Source organism: Hemitrygon akajei, chromosome 25 (assembly GCF_048418815.1).
Source record: "Hemitrygon akajei chromosome 25, sHemAka1.3, whole genome shotgun sequence".
In the NCBI taxonomy this organism is placed as follows: Eukaryota; Metazoa; Chordata; class Chondrichthyes; order Myliobatiformes; family Dasyatidae; genus Hemitrygon; species Hemitrygon akajei.
The window spans coordinates 21370294-21383773 of NC_133148.1; the positions used below are offsets into that span (position 1 = coordinate 21370294).

The 13480-nt window shown below is 47.6% G+C and overlaps 2 protein-coding genes across 2 annotated transcripts in view; one reads left to right on the forward strand and one right to left on the reverse strand.

Moving 5' to 3' along the window:
* Positions 1 to 13480, forward strand: part of LOC140716179 (uncharacterized) — a 55671-nt gene that overhangs the window by 2432 nt on the left and 39759 nt on the right. The gene's annotated exons all lie outside the window — the stretch shown is intronic.
* On the reverse strand, positions 698 to 13004 carry LOC140716410 (uncharacterized). Its single transcript, XM_073029112.1, has 2 exons — positions 12893 to 13004; positions 698 to 9219 (listed from the first exon to the last, which is right to left on the reverse strand). Exon 2 carries the CDS (start codon positions 8206 to 8208, stop codon positions 7153 to 7155), a length of 1056 nt encoding a protein of 351 aa, XP_072885213.1. The 5' UTR covers positions 8209 to 9219; positions 12893 to 13004; the 3' UTR covers positions 698 to 7152.

Consider the following 13480-nt stretch of genomic DNA (forward strand, 5'->3'; position numbering starts at 1 on the left):
ATTTATGTTAGGGTCAAAGAGATAGAGCACAGAAAAATGAACTTTTATCCAAATACATGCTAACCAGATAAATTAAATCTACATTCATCCTTCCCTTATTTTATCTAGATGGGATTATTTTTCTTTATTTACTAGTAGTGTAACTCAGTTCCTCTTTATCCGGTCTGAGTTCCAGCTGCAGCCGCTGGGTGCTGAGATTTGGGTATGGAGAGCTCGGCAGGGTCTGAGAGCCTCGCCACCAGCTCACAATTAGTTTGTCTGTGCGCTGGGCTTTGTGGAATCAATGGCCGCCTCGTTACCCACAATTCCGTCACGTACGTTTCAGGCCAGCAATGGGGACTCGGGACGGATGGTCCCAAGGCGGGCGCTGGGAGACGGGGGTAAGGAAGGTTTAATATCACCGCGGAGGCTCGCAATACTTGAGGCGCCCGTACCGGTTCTTTCCCCCGTTGGGGCGATTCCTTAATGTTGATTAATCCCCGGCCCAACGCTTGGCTCCAAACCGCCGCCGAACTTCTGGCTGAACCGAACTGTACGATTGGGGGCGTCACAGCTAACGTCAGGCGCATGCGTTCTGCATTCCTGGGAATGCTGCTTCTGCAAGCTTGCATTGTAACGGTGTCTGTCACCATTTTACGGTTTCCACGCTTCTTTGTGGTCTTCATGGAGACCCTTATTGTCACTGTTACGTATCCCGTAACTGGATCACTTACCAGCAAAGATAGAGAGGTCCACTGAAGTCTGATGGTACCATTTTTTGAACGTTTTTATTTATAAAGGGGCACAAACGGAAGGTTAATACAAACATTTTTGATAACATACGTCGTCAATACTCAATCTAAAGCGCAGGTATAGTAATAATCAACCAGAAATAAGCTCTATCCTTGTCCATTTGGAAATATAACAGTCATTCAAAAGTCTGCAGGCTTCAGCCTTTTGGGAACTGCTGGGTTTCCCGTGTTGGAGAGAGAGAGATTGGTGAGAAAAGGAACACTTGCCCGGGTCCTTACGAAGCAAAGCCGTGGAATCAGGGGAGCAGGCTTTCCTGTTGTTAGTTAAAAGCGATTTTCCGTGATTCCAGCCACAGACTCCCGATTCGGAATCTAACGCACGTGGGTTCCCGCTACGACGGGATCGCTATCGTGTCTCCTTGGTGCGTCTAAAGGGGTCGTCGTCGTCCCCCCCCCCCCCCAGACCCTCCTTTATACTTCCTCACGGGATCGCAGGTGTCAATCTCTCTCTCAACCAGCCCACTTTGCCCGAGGGCTTTACACGTGGTCTTCATGAGACAATAGTCAAGGTCGCCTTATTCTGCATCCCGGTGGAACGCGGTATTCAGCACGTCTCTCTCTCTCTCTCCCATTTCCTGTGTCTATTCAGCACCTCTCTCTCTTCTCTTGGGTCATTGACCCCCCCCCCCCTTCACTAGGGCTCTTGCGATTCTCACAAAGGAGGGGGCTGGTATCATAACATCACCAAGGCCTTCTCATACCCCCTTTTAGCTCTCCCAAGACCATTCTTCAACTTCTGGCTAATTCTCTAGACCCCTGCCAGCTAAAGCTTCAGAAAGTTTCTTTCTTTGTCTCGACTAGATGTTCCACATCTCTTGTCAACCATCGTTCCTTCATCCCACCACCCTTTCCCTGCCTCAATGAGACAAAGCAATCCAGAACTCCTGTGCACAACTCCACGTCTCTGGTGTTCATTCCCCTGAGGACACCCGTTCCCAGTTCCTGCCTGATAGCATCATGATTCCCCCCACCCCCAAAGTTAAATACTTACCCTAAATCTTTGCAGATACAATGAAAACCTTGTTTTATATACAATCTGCAGGATTCGTTTAAACATGTAATTACATTGAGGCAGTAAAGAGAAAATCGAGAACGAAATGCAGAGTATACATAACTGTTAACGTACAGCTACCGAGAAAGCGCGGGGTAGGAGACTGCACTGTAAGATCAACGTTCCTCTTTGTTCTTTACAGCTGCACACACCAATCAGTGCTCTGACGCCCTCACACCGCTTGAAAACTGTGCGGCACACTATATTAACATTATATATCTTCTAAAAATCCGGCTGTGTATCAGCAAAGACTACGTGCGCGCGGATGTTTCAGTCACTGCGTGGCCGCGGGTGCGAGGGGACCAACATCCTTGCGGTAGGTTTGCTAGAACAGTTAGGGCGCGTTTAAACTAATTTAGCGAGGGGATGGGAATCGGAGAGGTGGGGCACTTGGGACACGAGCAGAGGCAGTGCGTAGTGAGACTGTCAGGAAGGACAGGCAGGTGACAGGGCAAAATTGCAGTCAGTGGGTTGAGTTGTAACGTGGGGACAAAATCTGAAGTGTGATGGATACAGGACCGAATATATGCAGAATACAGAATAAGGTAGATGATCCTGTAGGCAGTTAGAGGTTGGCAAGCATGACGTTGTGGGCATCACTGGGTCGTGGCTAGATTATGGTTGGCAGCTTAGCATCCAAGAATACACATTGTACTGAAATGACAGGGCAGGTAGGCAGAGGGGTGTGGCTCTGTTGGTAAGAAATGAAATAAAATCCTTTGAAAGAGGATCAGAAGATATAGAACAAGTCTGGATAGACTTAAGGAACAGCACGGGTAAAATGGCTCTGACGGGAGTTATATACGGGCCTCTGAACAGTAGCCACGATGTGGGCTGCTAATTACAATGGGAGTTAGAGTAGTCTTGACAAAAGGGCAATGTTAAGCTAGTCACGGGGGATTTCAGTATGTAGGTAGGTTGGGAAAAATCAGGTTGCTGGTGATTTTGTATCCCAAGAGAAAGAATTCGTAGAATGCCTATTTGATGGCTTTTTAGAGCAGCTTGTGATTGAGTCCAGCAGGGATCAGGTATTCTGGATTGGGTGTTCTGCAATGAACTGGATTTGATTAGGGGGCTTAAAGTAAAATACCCCCTAGGAGGCAGTAATCATAATAGGATAAATTCACCCTGCAATTTGAGTGAAAGAGAAGTTACAATCAAATGTATCAGTATGATTGTGGAGTAAAAAGAATTACAGAGACATGAGAGAGGAGCTGGCCAAAGTTGATTGGAAGGGGACACTAGCAGAGATGACAGCAGAACAGCAATGGCTAGAGTTTCTGGGAACAATTTGGAAGGTTCAGGATAGATACCTCCTGAAGAGGAAGACACATTCTAAAGGCATGGTGATGACTTTAGAGGCATGGCTGACAAGGGAAGTTAAAGCCAACATATAAGCAAAAGAGAGGCCATGTTATCAAGCAAAAATCAGAGGGAAGTTAGAGGTTTGGAAAGATTTCTAAATCCAACAGAAGGCAACTAAAAAGCCATAAGGAAGGAAAAGATGAAGTATGAGGGTAAGCCTGTGCCCCTTCTTCCCTTTGTCCCATGTTCCACTACCCTCTCCTGATTCCTTCTTCTTCAGCCCTTTATGTTTTCCACGTATCACCTCCCACCTTCTCTCTTCATCTGCCCTCCGCCACTCACCCATCTTCCCCCTCACCTGGCTCTGCCAGCAAGTAGATCTACCCTTGCCCCCCCCATCTATTTTTCTGGCTTCTTCCCCTTTCCTTTCTAGACCAGATGAATGTCTCGACCTGAAACATCACCTGTTTATTCCCCTCCATATGTTACGTTTGACTGCTGAATTCCTCCAGCATTTTGTGTGTAATGCTATACATGACAAGGAACATCGAAGCTGTAGTCAGGAGAAAGGAGACATGCGTCAAGAACAATTCAAAGCTGAAAGTACATCAATAATCAAAGTATGTACACATTATACAACCTCGAAATTCATCTCCTTACAGGCAGCCACAAAATAAGAAACCCAAAAGAACCCATAAAAAAGACCAACAAACACCAATGTGCAGATTGAGAAAAAAAACAAATCATGCAAACAAGAGCAAGCAAATAGTGTTCAGAAGGAAAGTGAGTCCTCAGACACAAAGCCTGAAGCAGACCCACAGCCTCAAAATCAGTTCAACACATAGCAGACTGATCGTGAGACCCACAGTTACAAAGTCTGTAGCAGACCCCAGCCCCAGGATCAGTTCAGCAAGTAGCAGAGTGAACATCGCGGAGCCCACAGTTACAAAGTCTGTAGCAGGGCCCAGCCCCAGGATCAGTTCAGCAAGTAGCAGAGTGAACATCGCGGAGCCCACAGTTACAAAGTCTGTAGCAGACCCCAGCCCCAGGATCAGTTCAGCAAGTAGCAGAGTGAACATCGCGGAGCCCACAGTTACAAAGTCTGTAGCAGACCCCAGCCCCAGGATCAGTTCAGCAAGTAGCAGAGTGAACATCGCGGAGCCCACAGTTACAAAGTCTGTAGCAGGCCCCAGCCCCAGGATCAGTTCAGTGTAGAGCTGAGTGAACACCGCGAAGCAGCGAGCAGAACCTCGCCTCTGGTCCTGACACCCTGCCTTTTCAATCCATCTGGCTCGGCGTTTAAGTCATCCAAACATCAGGTCATTCCTCGCCCCAAGACCCAGGCCCTGTCACATTGATACACTATGGGCCCAGACCCAACCTTAGATTGGTTAGATCGATCAAACCAGACTTTCTAAGCCCTGAATCCGCCTCTCCTCCGCAGTGCTCACCACAACTTCACTTTGAATATACCTCGACCTTGCCCCAACTTTGCATCGCATCTGCTCGCCTCAACCTTGCCTTCACTTGCAGCATCCATGGAGCGGAATAAACAGTCGATGTTTCGGGCCGAGACACTAAACAAATAGAGCCTCTCCAATGCCAAAGAGGACAAATTTGTGTAGAGCCACAGGAAATGCGTGTGTTCCTCAATGAATATTTCTCCACTGCTTTTACCATGTAGAACGTTGTGAAGACCTCAGGACTAGGGAAGGTTAAAGGGGGCATCTTGGGGATAGTCCGCATTACACCAGAGGAGATGCTGGGTGTCATAGTCTGTTGAAGTAGATAAATGTCCAGAACATGGTCAGATGTATCCAAGAACACAGTAGGAAGCTGTTAAAGGATTTGTGAGAGCCTTAGCTCAGATATTAGCATCAGTAGTGACGGGAGGATGGCTAATGTTGTACCTTTATTAAAGAAGGCTGGAAAAAGAACCCTAGGAATTATGGACCAGTAACCATGATTGTGGAGACTGTTATGGAGAGGGCTCATCCAGCAAGGACACCCAGGTAGAACTCAGGTATAAAACAAAGTGCAACCACCATGATGATGTTATATCGTCCTTCAAAATGTCAGCAGGAGCTGGAGGAACAGATATATAGAATATTGGTATAGATATTCATGTTCCTGAGCTGTGAATGATCCCCCCCCCCCCCCCACACACACTGTCCTTTGCTGTGAGTGACCCCACTGCAGGGTAGTGTGGGGAAGGGGGTGGTCACAGCAAGAGACAGGGATTGGGATAAAACACAATGAGCCCAAGCACTGAGGGCAGCTGATATGTGACAATCCTGAGAGGTCAAAGTCAGGATGGTGGGGAGAAGGGAGTGCACCACAGCGACATCAGGGTGATGCCCCATCCCACCTCAATGCCCATACCAGTGGGTTGTGTGAAGACAAGACAGAGTCTGAGGTGTAAGGCATGGAAACAAGTCCTTCAGCCCGACTAGTTGTGACCTGAACTCATCCATTGACCAGAACTGGCCTATATCCCTCTGAACCTTTCCTGTCCATGAAACTGTCCAAATGATTTTCAGACACTGTAATTGTACCTGCCTCTACCACTCCCTCTAGCATTGTGAGCCAGATTCCCACCACCCTCTGTGTGAAAAACTTGCCCTTAATGAGCCATTTCAATCTTTCTCTCTCTCACCTGAAACCGATGTCCTCTAACATAAGAACATAAGAATTAGGAGCAGGAGTAGGCCATCCGGCCTATTGACCCTGCTCCACCACTCAATAAAAACATGGCTGATCTGACCATGGACTCAACTCCACTTACCTGCCTTTTCCCCATAACCCTTAATTCCCTACTATGCAAAAAATCTATCCAACCTTGTCATAAATATATTTACTGAGGTAGCCCCCACAGCTTCATTGGACAGAGAATTCCACAGCTACACCACCCTCTGGGAAAAGCAGTTCCTCCTGATCTCTGTACTAAATCTACGCCCTGAATCTTGATGCTATGTCCCTTAGTTCTAATCTCACCTACCAGTGGAAACAACTTCCCTGTCTCTAACTTATTTATCCCTTTCATAATTTTGTATGTTTCTATAAGATCTCTTCTCATTCTTCTGAATTCCAGCAAATACAGTCCCATGTGACTCAATCGCTCCTCATAGTCTAACCCCCTCATCTCGAGAATCAACCTGGTGCACCTCTGCACCACCACCATAGCCAGACCAGAACTGCACCTAGTACTCAGATGTGCCTCACCAGTACCCTGTACAGATGCAGTATAACCTCCCTGCTTTTAAATTCAATCCCTCTAGCAGTGAAGGTTATCATTCCATTTGCATTCTTGACAGCTTGTTCCACCTGCAAACCAACCTTCTGTGATTCATGCACAAGCACTCCCAAGTCCTTCTTCACAGCAGCATGCTGCAGTCTTTTACCATTTAAATAATAATCTGATCTTCCATTTTTCCTTCCAAAGTGGATGACCTCGCACTTACCAACATTGTACTCCATCTGCCAGACCCTTGCCCACTCACTTAACCGATCTACATCTCTCTGCAGATTCTCCCTATCGTCTGCACAATCTGCTTTTTCACTTTGTTTAGATACGTTTGGTCCCCTCTTCCAGTTTTATGCTCCCCTGCCCTGATAAACCTGTGATTATCCACCGTACCAATGCCTTTCATCACTTTATAAACCTCTACAGGTGATGCCTCAACCTACTATGCTCCAGAGGGTATAGCTTGCAGTCCCAGGGGAAACAACCCAAATGTGTCCAGTGACCAGGGTCCAAACCTGGATGTGATCAACAGCAGCAATAAATGCAGAATCAGTTCCTGCAGTCACTTGTGAACTCACCGCTGTCTCAGCAGCTGCCGTGTTTAAATGCCTCACATACGTACTGCATATTTAACCTTTCATATGCTATACGACCGTGTAAATCCCTTCCCGCACTCAGAGCAGATACAAGGCCTCTCCCCGGTGTGAAAGGACTTCTGAGGCAGCAATCTGGATGACTGGGAGACCCCCCCCCCCCCTATACTAAGAGTAGTTGAAAGAACTCCCCTTGCTGTGATCTTGCTGGTGAGCCAGCAGTTTAGATGACTGGGTGAACCCCTTGCCACACTCGGAGCAGGTGAATAGTCCTTTCCGAGTGTGAATTTGTTGGTGTATTAGTAGACTGTACGACTGAGTGAATCCCTTCCCGCACTCGGAGCAGATGAACGGCCTCTCCCCGGTGTGAATTTGCTGGTGTATCAGTAGGTTGTATGACTGAGTGAATCCCTTCCCGCACTCGGAGCAGATGAACGGCCTCTCCACAGTGTGAATTTGTTGGTGCAGCAGAAGCTCATGTGACTGAGAGAATCCCTTCCCGCACTCGGAGCAGGTGGAAGGCCTCTCCCCGGTGTGAATTCGTTGGTGCGCCTTAAGATTGTACGACCGAGTAAACCCCTTCCCGCACTCGGAGCAGGTGAATGGCCTCTCCCTGGTGTGAATTAGTTGGTGCCTCAGGAGCTCAGATGGCCGAATAAACCCCTTCCTGCACTCGGAGCAGTTGAAAGACTTCTCTGCGGAGTGCACCCGCTGATGAGCCAGCAATTTGGACAAATAAGTGAATTTCTTCCCACACTCAGAACAGTTGAAGGAACTCTCCTTGGTGTGAACCAGCTGGTGAGCCAGCAGGTTGGACGACTGGGTGAATCCTTTCCCACACTCGGAGCAAGTGAACAGTCTCTTCCCAGTGTGAATTTGCTGGTGTATCAGTAGGTTGTACGACTGAGCGAATCCCTTCCCACACTCAGAGCAGGTGAACGGCCTCTCCCCAGTGTGAGTATGCTGGTGCCTCACCAGGACAGATGACTGAGTGAACCCCTTCCCGCAATCGGAGCAGATGTATGGCCTCTCCCCAGTGTGAATTCGTTGGTGCATCTGAAGGTCATATGATCGAGTGAAGCCCTTCCTGCACTCAGAACAGGTGAAGGGCTTCTCCCCGGTGTGAATTTGTTGGTGCCTCAGAAGGACAGAAGACTGAGAGAATCCCTTCCCACACTCGGAGCAGGTAAAGGGTTTCTCTCCGGTGTGAATTTGTTGGTGCATCTGAAGGTTGTATGAACAAGTGAGCTGCTTCCTGCACTCGGAGCAGGTGAACGGCCTCTCCCCAGTGTGAACCTGCTGGTGAGACAATAGGCTGGATTTCTGGGTGAATCCCTTCCTGCATCCAAGAGCAGGTGAACAGTCTCTTCCGAGTGTGAATTTGCTAGTCTATCAGTAGTGAATCCCTTCCCGCACTTGGATAAGTCAACAGTCTCTCCCTGCTGTTAACCTGCTGGTTGTATTAGTAGGCTGGACGACTGAGCGAACCCCTTGTCCCACTAACAGCAGATGAAAGGCTGCTCCCCAGCGTGGATTCACTAGTGTATCACCAAGTGGGATGGGGCGAGTGAACCCTTTCCTGCATGCAGAGCAGCTTTTCCCTGGTGTGAATTTGCCGGTGCCTCTGAGTGACTCTTCATGTGCCTGAGGCAGGGTGTCAATGTTTCCCCGGGACCTCAGTGGTCAGTCAGTAAAAAGATGACCGAATTAATTACTTTCCTCAAATGGAAACAAGGGAAAGAAGATCTGAATATCCTCAGGGAAATGGATCAAGCTTATCTCAGTCAAAAGAATGAATGTTTCACTGGTGCAAAAACAAGGATGTGGTGAACACATTCCCAGTCACAGATCAGGTGAGCTCACCTCCCCCAACGTGTCACACACGGTCTCTCGTTGCAGTGCCTGTTCCTTTCCCAATCCGCACTGGAGTGATCACTGCCCGCTCCTTCACAGGCTGGAAGAAGTTACTCGGCTTCTCTGCAGATTGGTTCCTGTCCTCACACAAGTGGTTAATCCCCTCTCCACTGTAGACAGTGTGTCTTCTCCCCAGCTGTGTCACGGTCAGTGCCCTGCAACAGCCCTCAGTGCCTGGGGTCTGAAGTGAAACAAACCAGCGTCTCTCCCTCCACGTTCACAGGCCGATGATATTCAGGTGCTGGGGAGCTGAGTGGGGTGTAGATCGGATGTGATATTCCGTCTGAGATACCCAGTTGCAATTCCTCCACCTTTGATGTCCTGTAAAAAGTTATAAAAATCATCAGTAAGTACAGGGTAGTGAGTCAGAACAGATCACTTTAATCTCCTGGGTCAGCTGTGACTCAGTTGTTGGCTCTCTGACTGACACTGTAATTGTAACATTAAAGAGAAGTTTGGATAGGCACCTGGATGAGAGGGGTGGGTTGGGCTGTGGTCCAGATATGGGTAGATGGGTCCCAGGAGACACGGACTAGATGGGCTGAAGGGCCTGTTACTATGCTGTAGTGCTCTATGATTATCCTGCCTCTGGGTCAGGATCGTGGGGTGGGGGAGAGAGGCTTGTGTCCAGTTCCAGAGACTTGAGCACAAGACGGGGCAGAGAGGTCAATTAGTTCACATTCAGATCACTGATCACTTCATAAAGTTTAGAAATCCCTGGACATAAGCTGTTGAAATTCTCTGTCGAGATCGCAATGGAGATGGAGTTATTGAATATATTCACAAGTGATAACAAAGCACTTTTGGGTTGCACAGGAGCCGAGGAAGTGGACTTCTGCACTGTGAGGTCCTACGTGAAAAACCAGCCTGATGGTGAATCATTGGGGAAACAACATAACTGGCCAGGACATGAGGCAGAAATGTCTGGCTCCCAAACACCATCCTGGGCAAACAGTGCTCTAATGCCCTAGATGGTGTGATTGCCCCGTTTAATTTGGTGCAATGAGGTTTTGCCCTTCCTCCTGTTCCACAGGCACCTCACAGCTGACACACTGTTATAGCAGAGAAGCAAGGACATGATGCCAAGCGGCTATATTTCATTCGGAGATTTGGTTTGTTACCAGCGGCGCTAGCAAATTTCTACAGATGTACAATGGAGAGCATACCAACTGGTTCCTTCACCATCTGGTATGGAGGGACCACTGTACAGGATTAGGAAAAACTGTAGAAGGTCGTAAACTCAGGCACCACCATTGAGGGCATCTTCATAAGGTAATGCCTCAGAAAAGAGCTATCCATCATTAAGGACCCTCGCCACCCATGACCTCTTCTCATTGCCACCATCAGGAAGCACAGGAGCCTGTAGAGACACTCAGTGCTTAGGGAAAGCTCCCTTCCCACTGCCATCAAGGTTTTCAATGGACAACGAACTCATGAACAATTTTTCATTTTTGCTCTCATTTTCCACTATTTAATTGTTAATATACATTTCTGATTGTAATATATAGCTTATTTTATGTATTGCACAAAACAAAAAGTTTCTTGACATACGTCAGTGATTATAAACCTGATTCTGAAGTCTTTACCCATCATTACTGGGCATCACCTCATCCATCAGGAAGGACATTGAGGGATCCGTGAGATTGTAGTACAACTGTAATGCCACGGGAATCATTATTATCTGGAGTGACTGGAGCAGTCAGTGAGATTCTCCATCGAGCAGGGACTGAATAGAGATGTCCAAATCGATGAGTTTGTTTTAGATGAGATTGGGAGAACAACAGGAGGGGCAGTGTGATATTCATCCCTTTACCTCTGATCTCTTCCTTCGATGCATCTTCCCTGCACTGACCCCATTTCTTTCGGTTCCCTCAACATGCAGTGTAGAACAGTGCAGCAGATGAAGAGGTCCTTTGGCCCACCATGTCTGTGCCGACCGTGATGCTGATCCAAACTAATCACGTTCACTTGCACAGGATCCATCTGTCCCCATTCTCTGCCTTTCACGCATCTGTCTAAACGTTCCAGTTGTACCTGCTTCCCATCACTTCCCCTGGCAGCCCATTCCAGGAACCTTAACATCTATTGATCTTTGTCTTAAATGTACTCAGGGACTCAACCTCGAGGGCCGCCTGGGGTGGATCTTACCGCAGGCTGGGATGGAAATCACACTCATATGCAATATTCCAGAACCCATCTCACCAGGATCTAATCAGCCAATGATGGGACAGCACCGCAATTCATAAAAGCATGCAGACATGGTCACGGAGTTCAGTGGTTGTTCAGAGCAAACATCAGAATGGGGAAGAAAAGTGATCCAGTGACTTTGATTGTGGAATGATTCTTGGTGCCCACGGTGTATCAGCAAGTGGTGATCTGTTGGGATTTTTACATGTAACAGTCTCTAGAGTTTACAGAGAATGGTGCGAAAAATCTACTCAACAGTAGTTCTATAGGCAAAAGTGCCTTGTTAACGAGAGGTAGAAGAGAGTGGCCAAGCTGACGGGAAGGCAATGGTAACTGAAATAGCCATGTGTTACAATAGCGGTGCACAGAAAAGCATTATTGAATGCACAACACATCAGACTTTGCAGCAGTGGGCTACAGCAGCAGAAGGTCACAAATATATACTTGGTGGTCACGTTATTAGGTTCAGGAGGTGGCTAATAAAATGGCCACTGAGTGTAACTGGAGCATTATATATTTAAATTATTTTGTAATACCTTCTGTCATCTTAATTGCACATTCACTTTCAGCGACTTGTGTACAAAGCTCCCAGGTCTCTCTGAACACCTTCACTGCTGAATCTGTAGTCATTCACAAAGTAATCCACTGCTCTATTTATTTCACTGAATTGGATGAGTTCACTTAGAGCCAGTCAGACTTCTTCATGTGATATTTCATTTGCCTTGCTCTCAACGACCAGGGGTAGCATGTCTGGTGAAGGGGGTTATCAGGTCCACTTTGGGGCAGCTCTCTCACCTCTGGTCCTCACTGGACTCTCAGATCTCAGCTGTGGCTCCAAGTTATTGTTTGCATGGGATAGTGGCCACATCCCGGTACACTGCTTCGACAGGCAAGCTGAATCATGGGGGTGGCTAATAGGCCTCGTACCCCAGTGGAATAAGGACATGTCTATCCCAGCATGCAAAGTCAGCCCCAGAAACTAGGCAGATGAAATCCAATGGTCAGGAAGGCATTCTACAACACTCTGTGTAGAGCAAAGGGCATAATGAGGCACAGAAGATGTCATGGTCATCCACTGTGACCAAGGAAGACCCCAACTGTGACAACTACTCATCCCACTGGACCAGGTCAAGAGAGTGCAATTGCCCCAGTGCAACAGCTTTTCAACTTTTAAAAACTCTCCTATACAGGTTTCACTGTCATCAGACAGGGAAGCCAACCAACCAATCAATCATTCTCACCCAGTTCTGCACCAGCACTGAATATGGATACAAGACACTTGACCCCAACTCATTGATCATGGCTATGTCAATCCTTAAGCTTCCTAACATAGAAATAACCTTTATTCCTAATCTTTTGATCTATTTCTATTTCGCAATCATCATTTTCTTCCCATAAATCAATGTTAGGATCATAGAGATATAGCACAGAAAAAGGCCCCTTTACCCAATTACATGTTAACTAGATACACTTTTTCTTTATTTACTAGCAGTGTAACTCAGTTCCTCTTTATCCAGTCTAAGTTCCAGCTGCAGCCGCTGGGTGCTGAGATTTGGGTATGGAGAGCTCGGCAGGGTCTGAGAGCCTCGCCACCAGCTCACAAATTGTTTGCCCGCGCACTGGGCTTTGTGGAATCAATGGCCGCCTCGTTACCCACAATGCCAAGCACGACAGCATGCGCCATTTCGTTCGCTTCGGGTCGGCAATGGAGACTCGGGGCCGATAGTCCCAAGGCGGGCGCTGGGAGTCGGGGGTAAGGAGGGTTTAACATTACCGCGGAGGCTCGCAATACTTGAGGCGCCCGTACCGGTTCTTTCCCCCGTTGGGGCGGCCCTTTAATGTTGATAAACCCGGTGGCGGGCGCTGGGCTCCAAACCGCCGCCGAACTCCTGGCTGGACCGAACCGTACGATTGGTGGCGTCACAGCTGACGTCGTGCGCATGCGTTCTGCATTCCTGGGAATGATCCTTCTGTCAATTTCCAGACAGACAGCGCCTGTCACCAGTTTACGGTTTCCTCGCTGCTTTATTGTAACCTGTGCCGTCAGGTTTATTATCACCGGCATGAAATTTGTTAACTTAGCAGCAGCAGATCAATGCAATACATAATATGAAATGAATGAATAATAAAGAAATATGTGTATATCAAATAGATTTAAATCGTGCAAAGACAAATAATATATATTTTTAAAGATGAGGTAGTATTCAAGGGTTCGATGTCCATTTGGGAATGGGATGGCAGAGGGGAAAAAGCTGTTTCTGAATCTCAAACACGAGGAAATCTGCAGATGCTGGAAATTCAAACAACACACACAAAATGCTGGTGGAACACAGCAGGCCAGGCAGTAGATGCTGTCTGACCTGCCATGTTCACCAGCATTTTGTGTGTGCCCTGA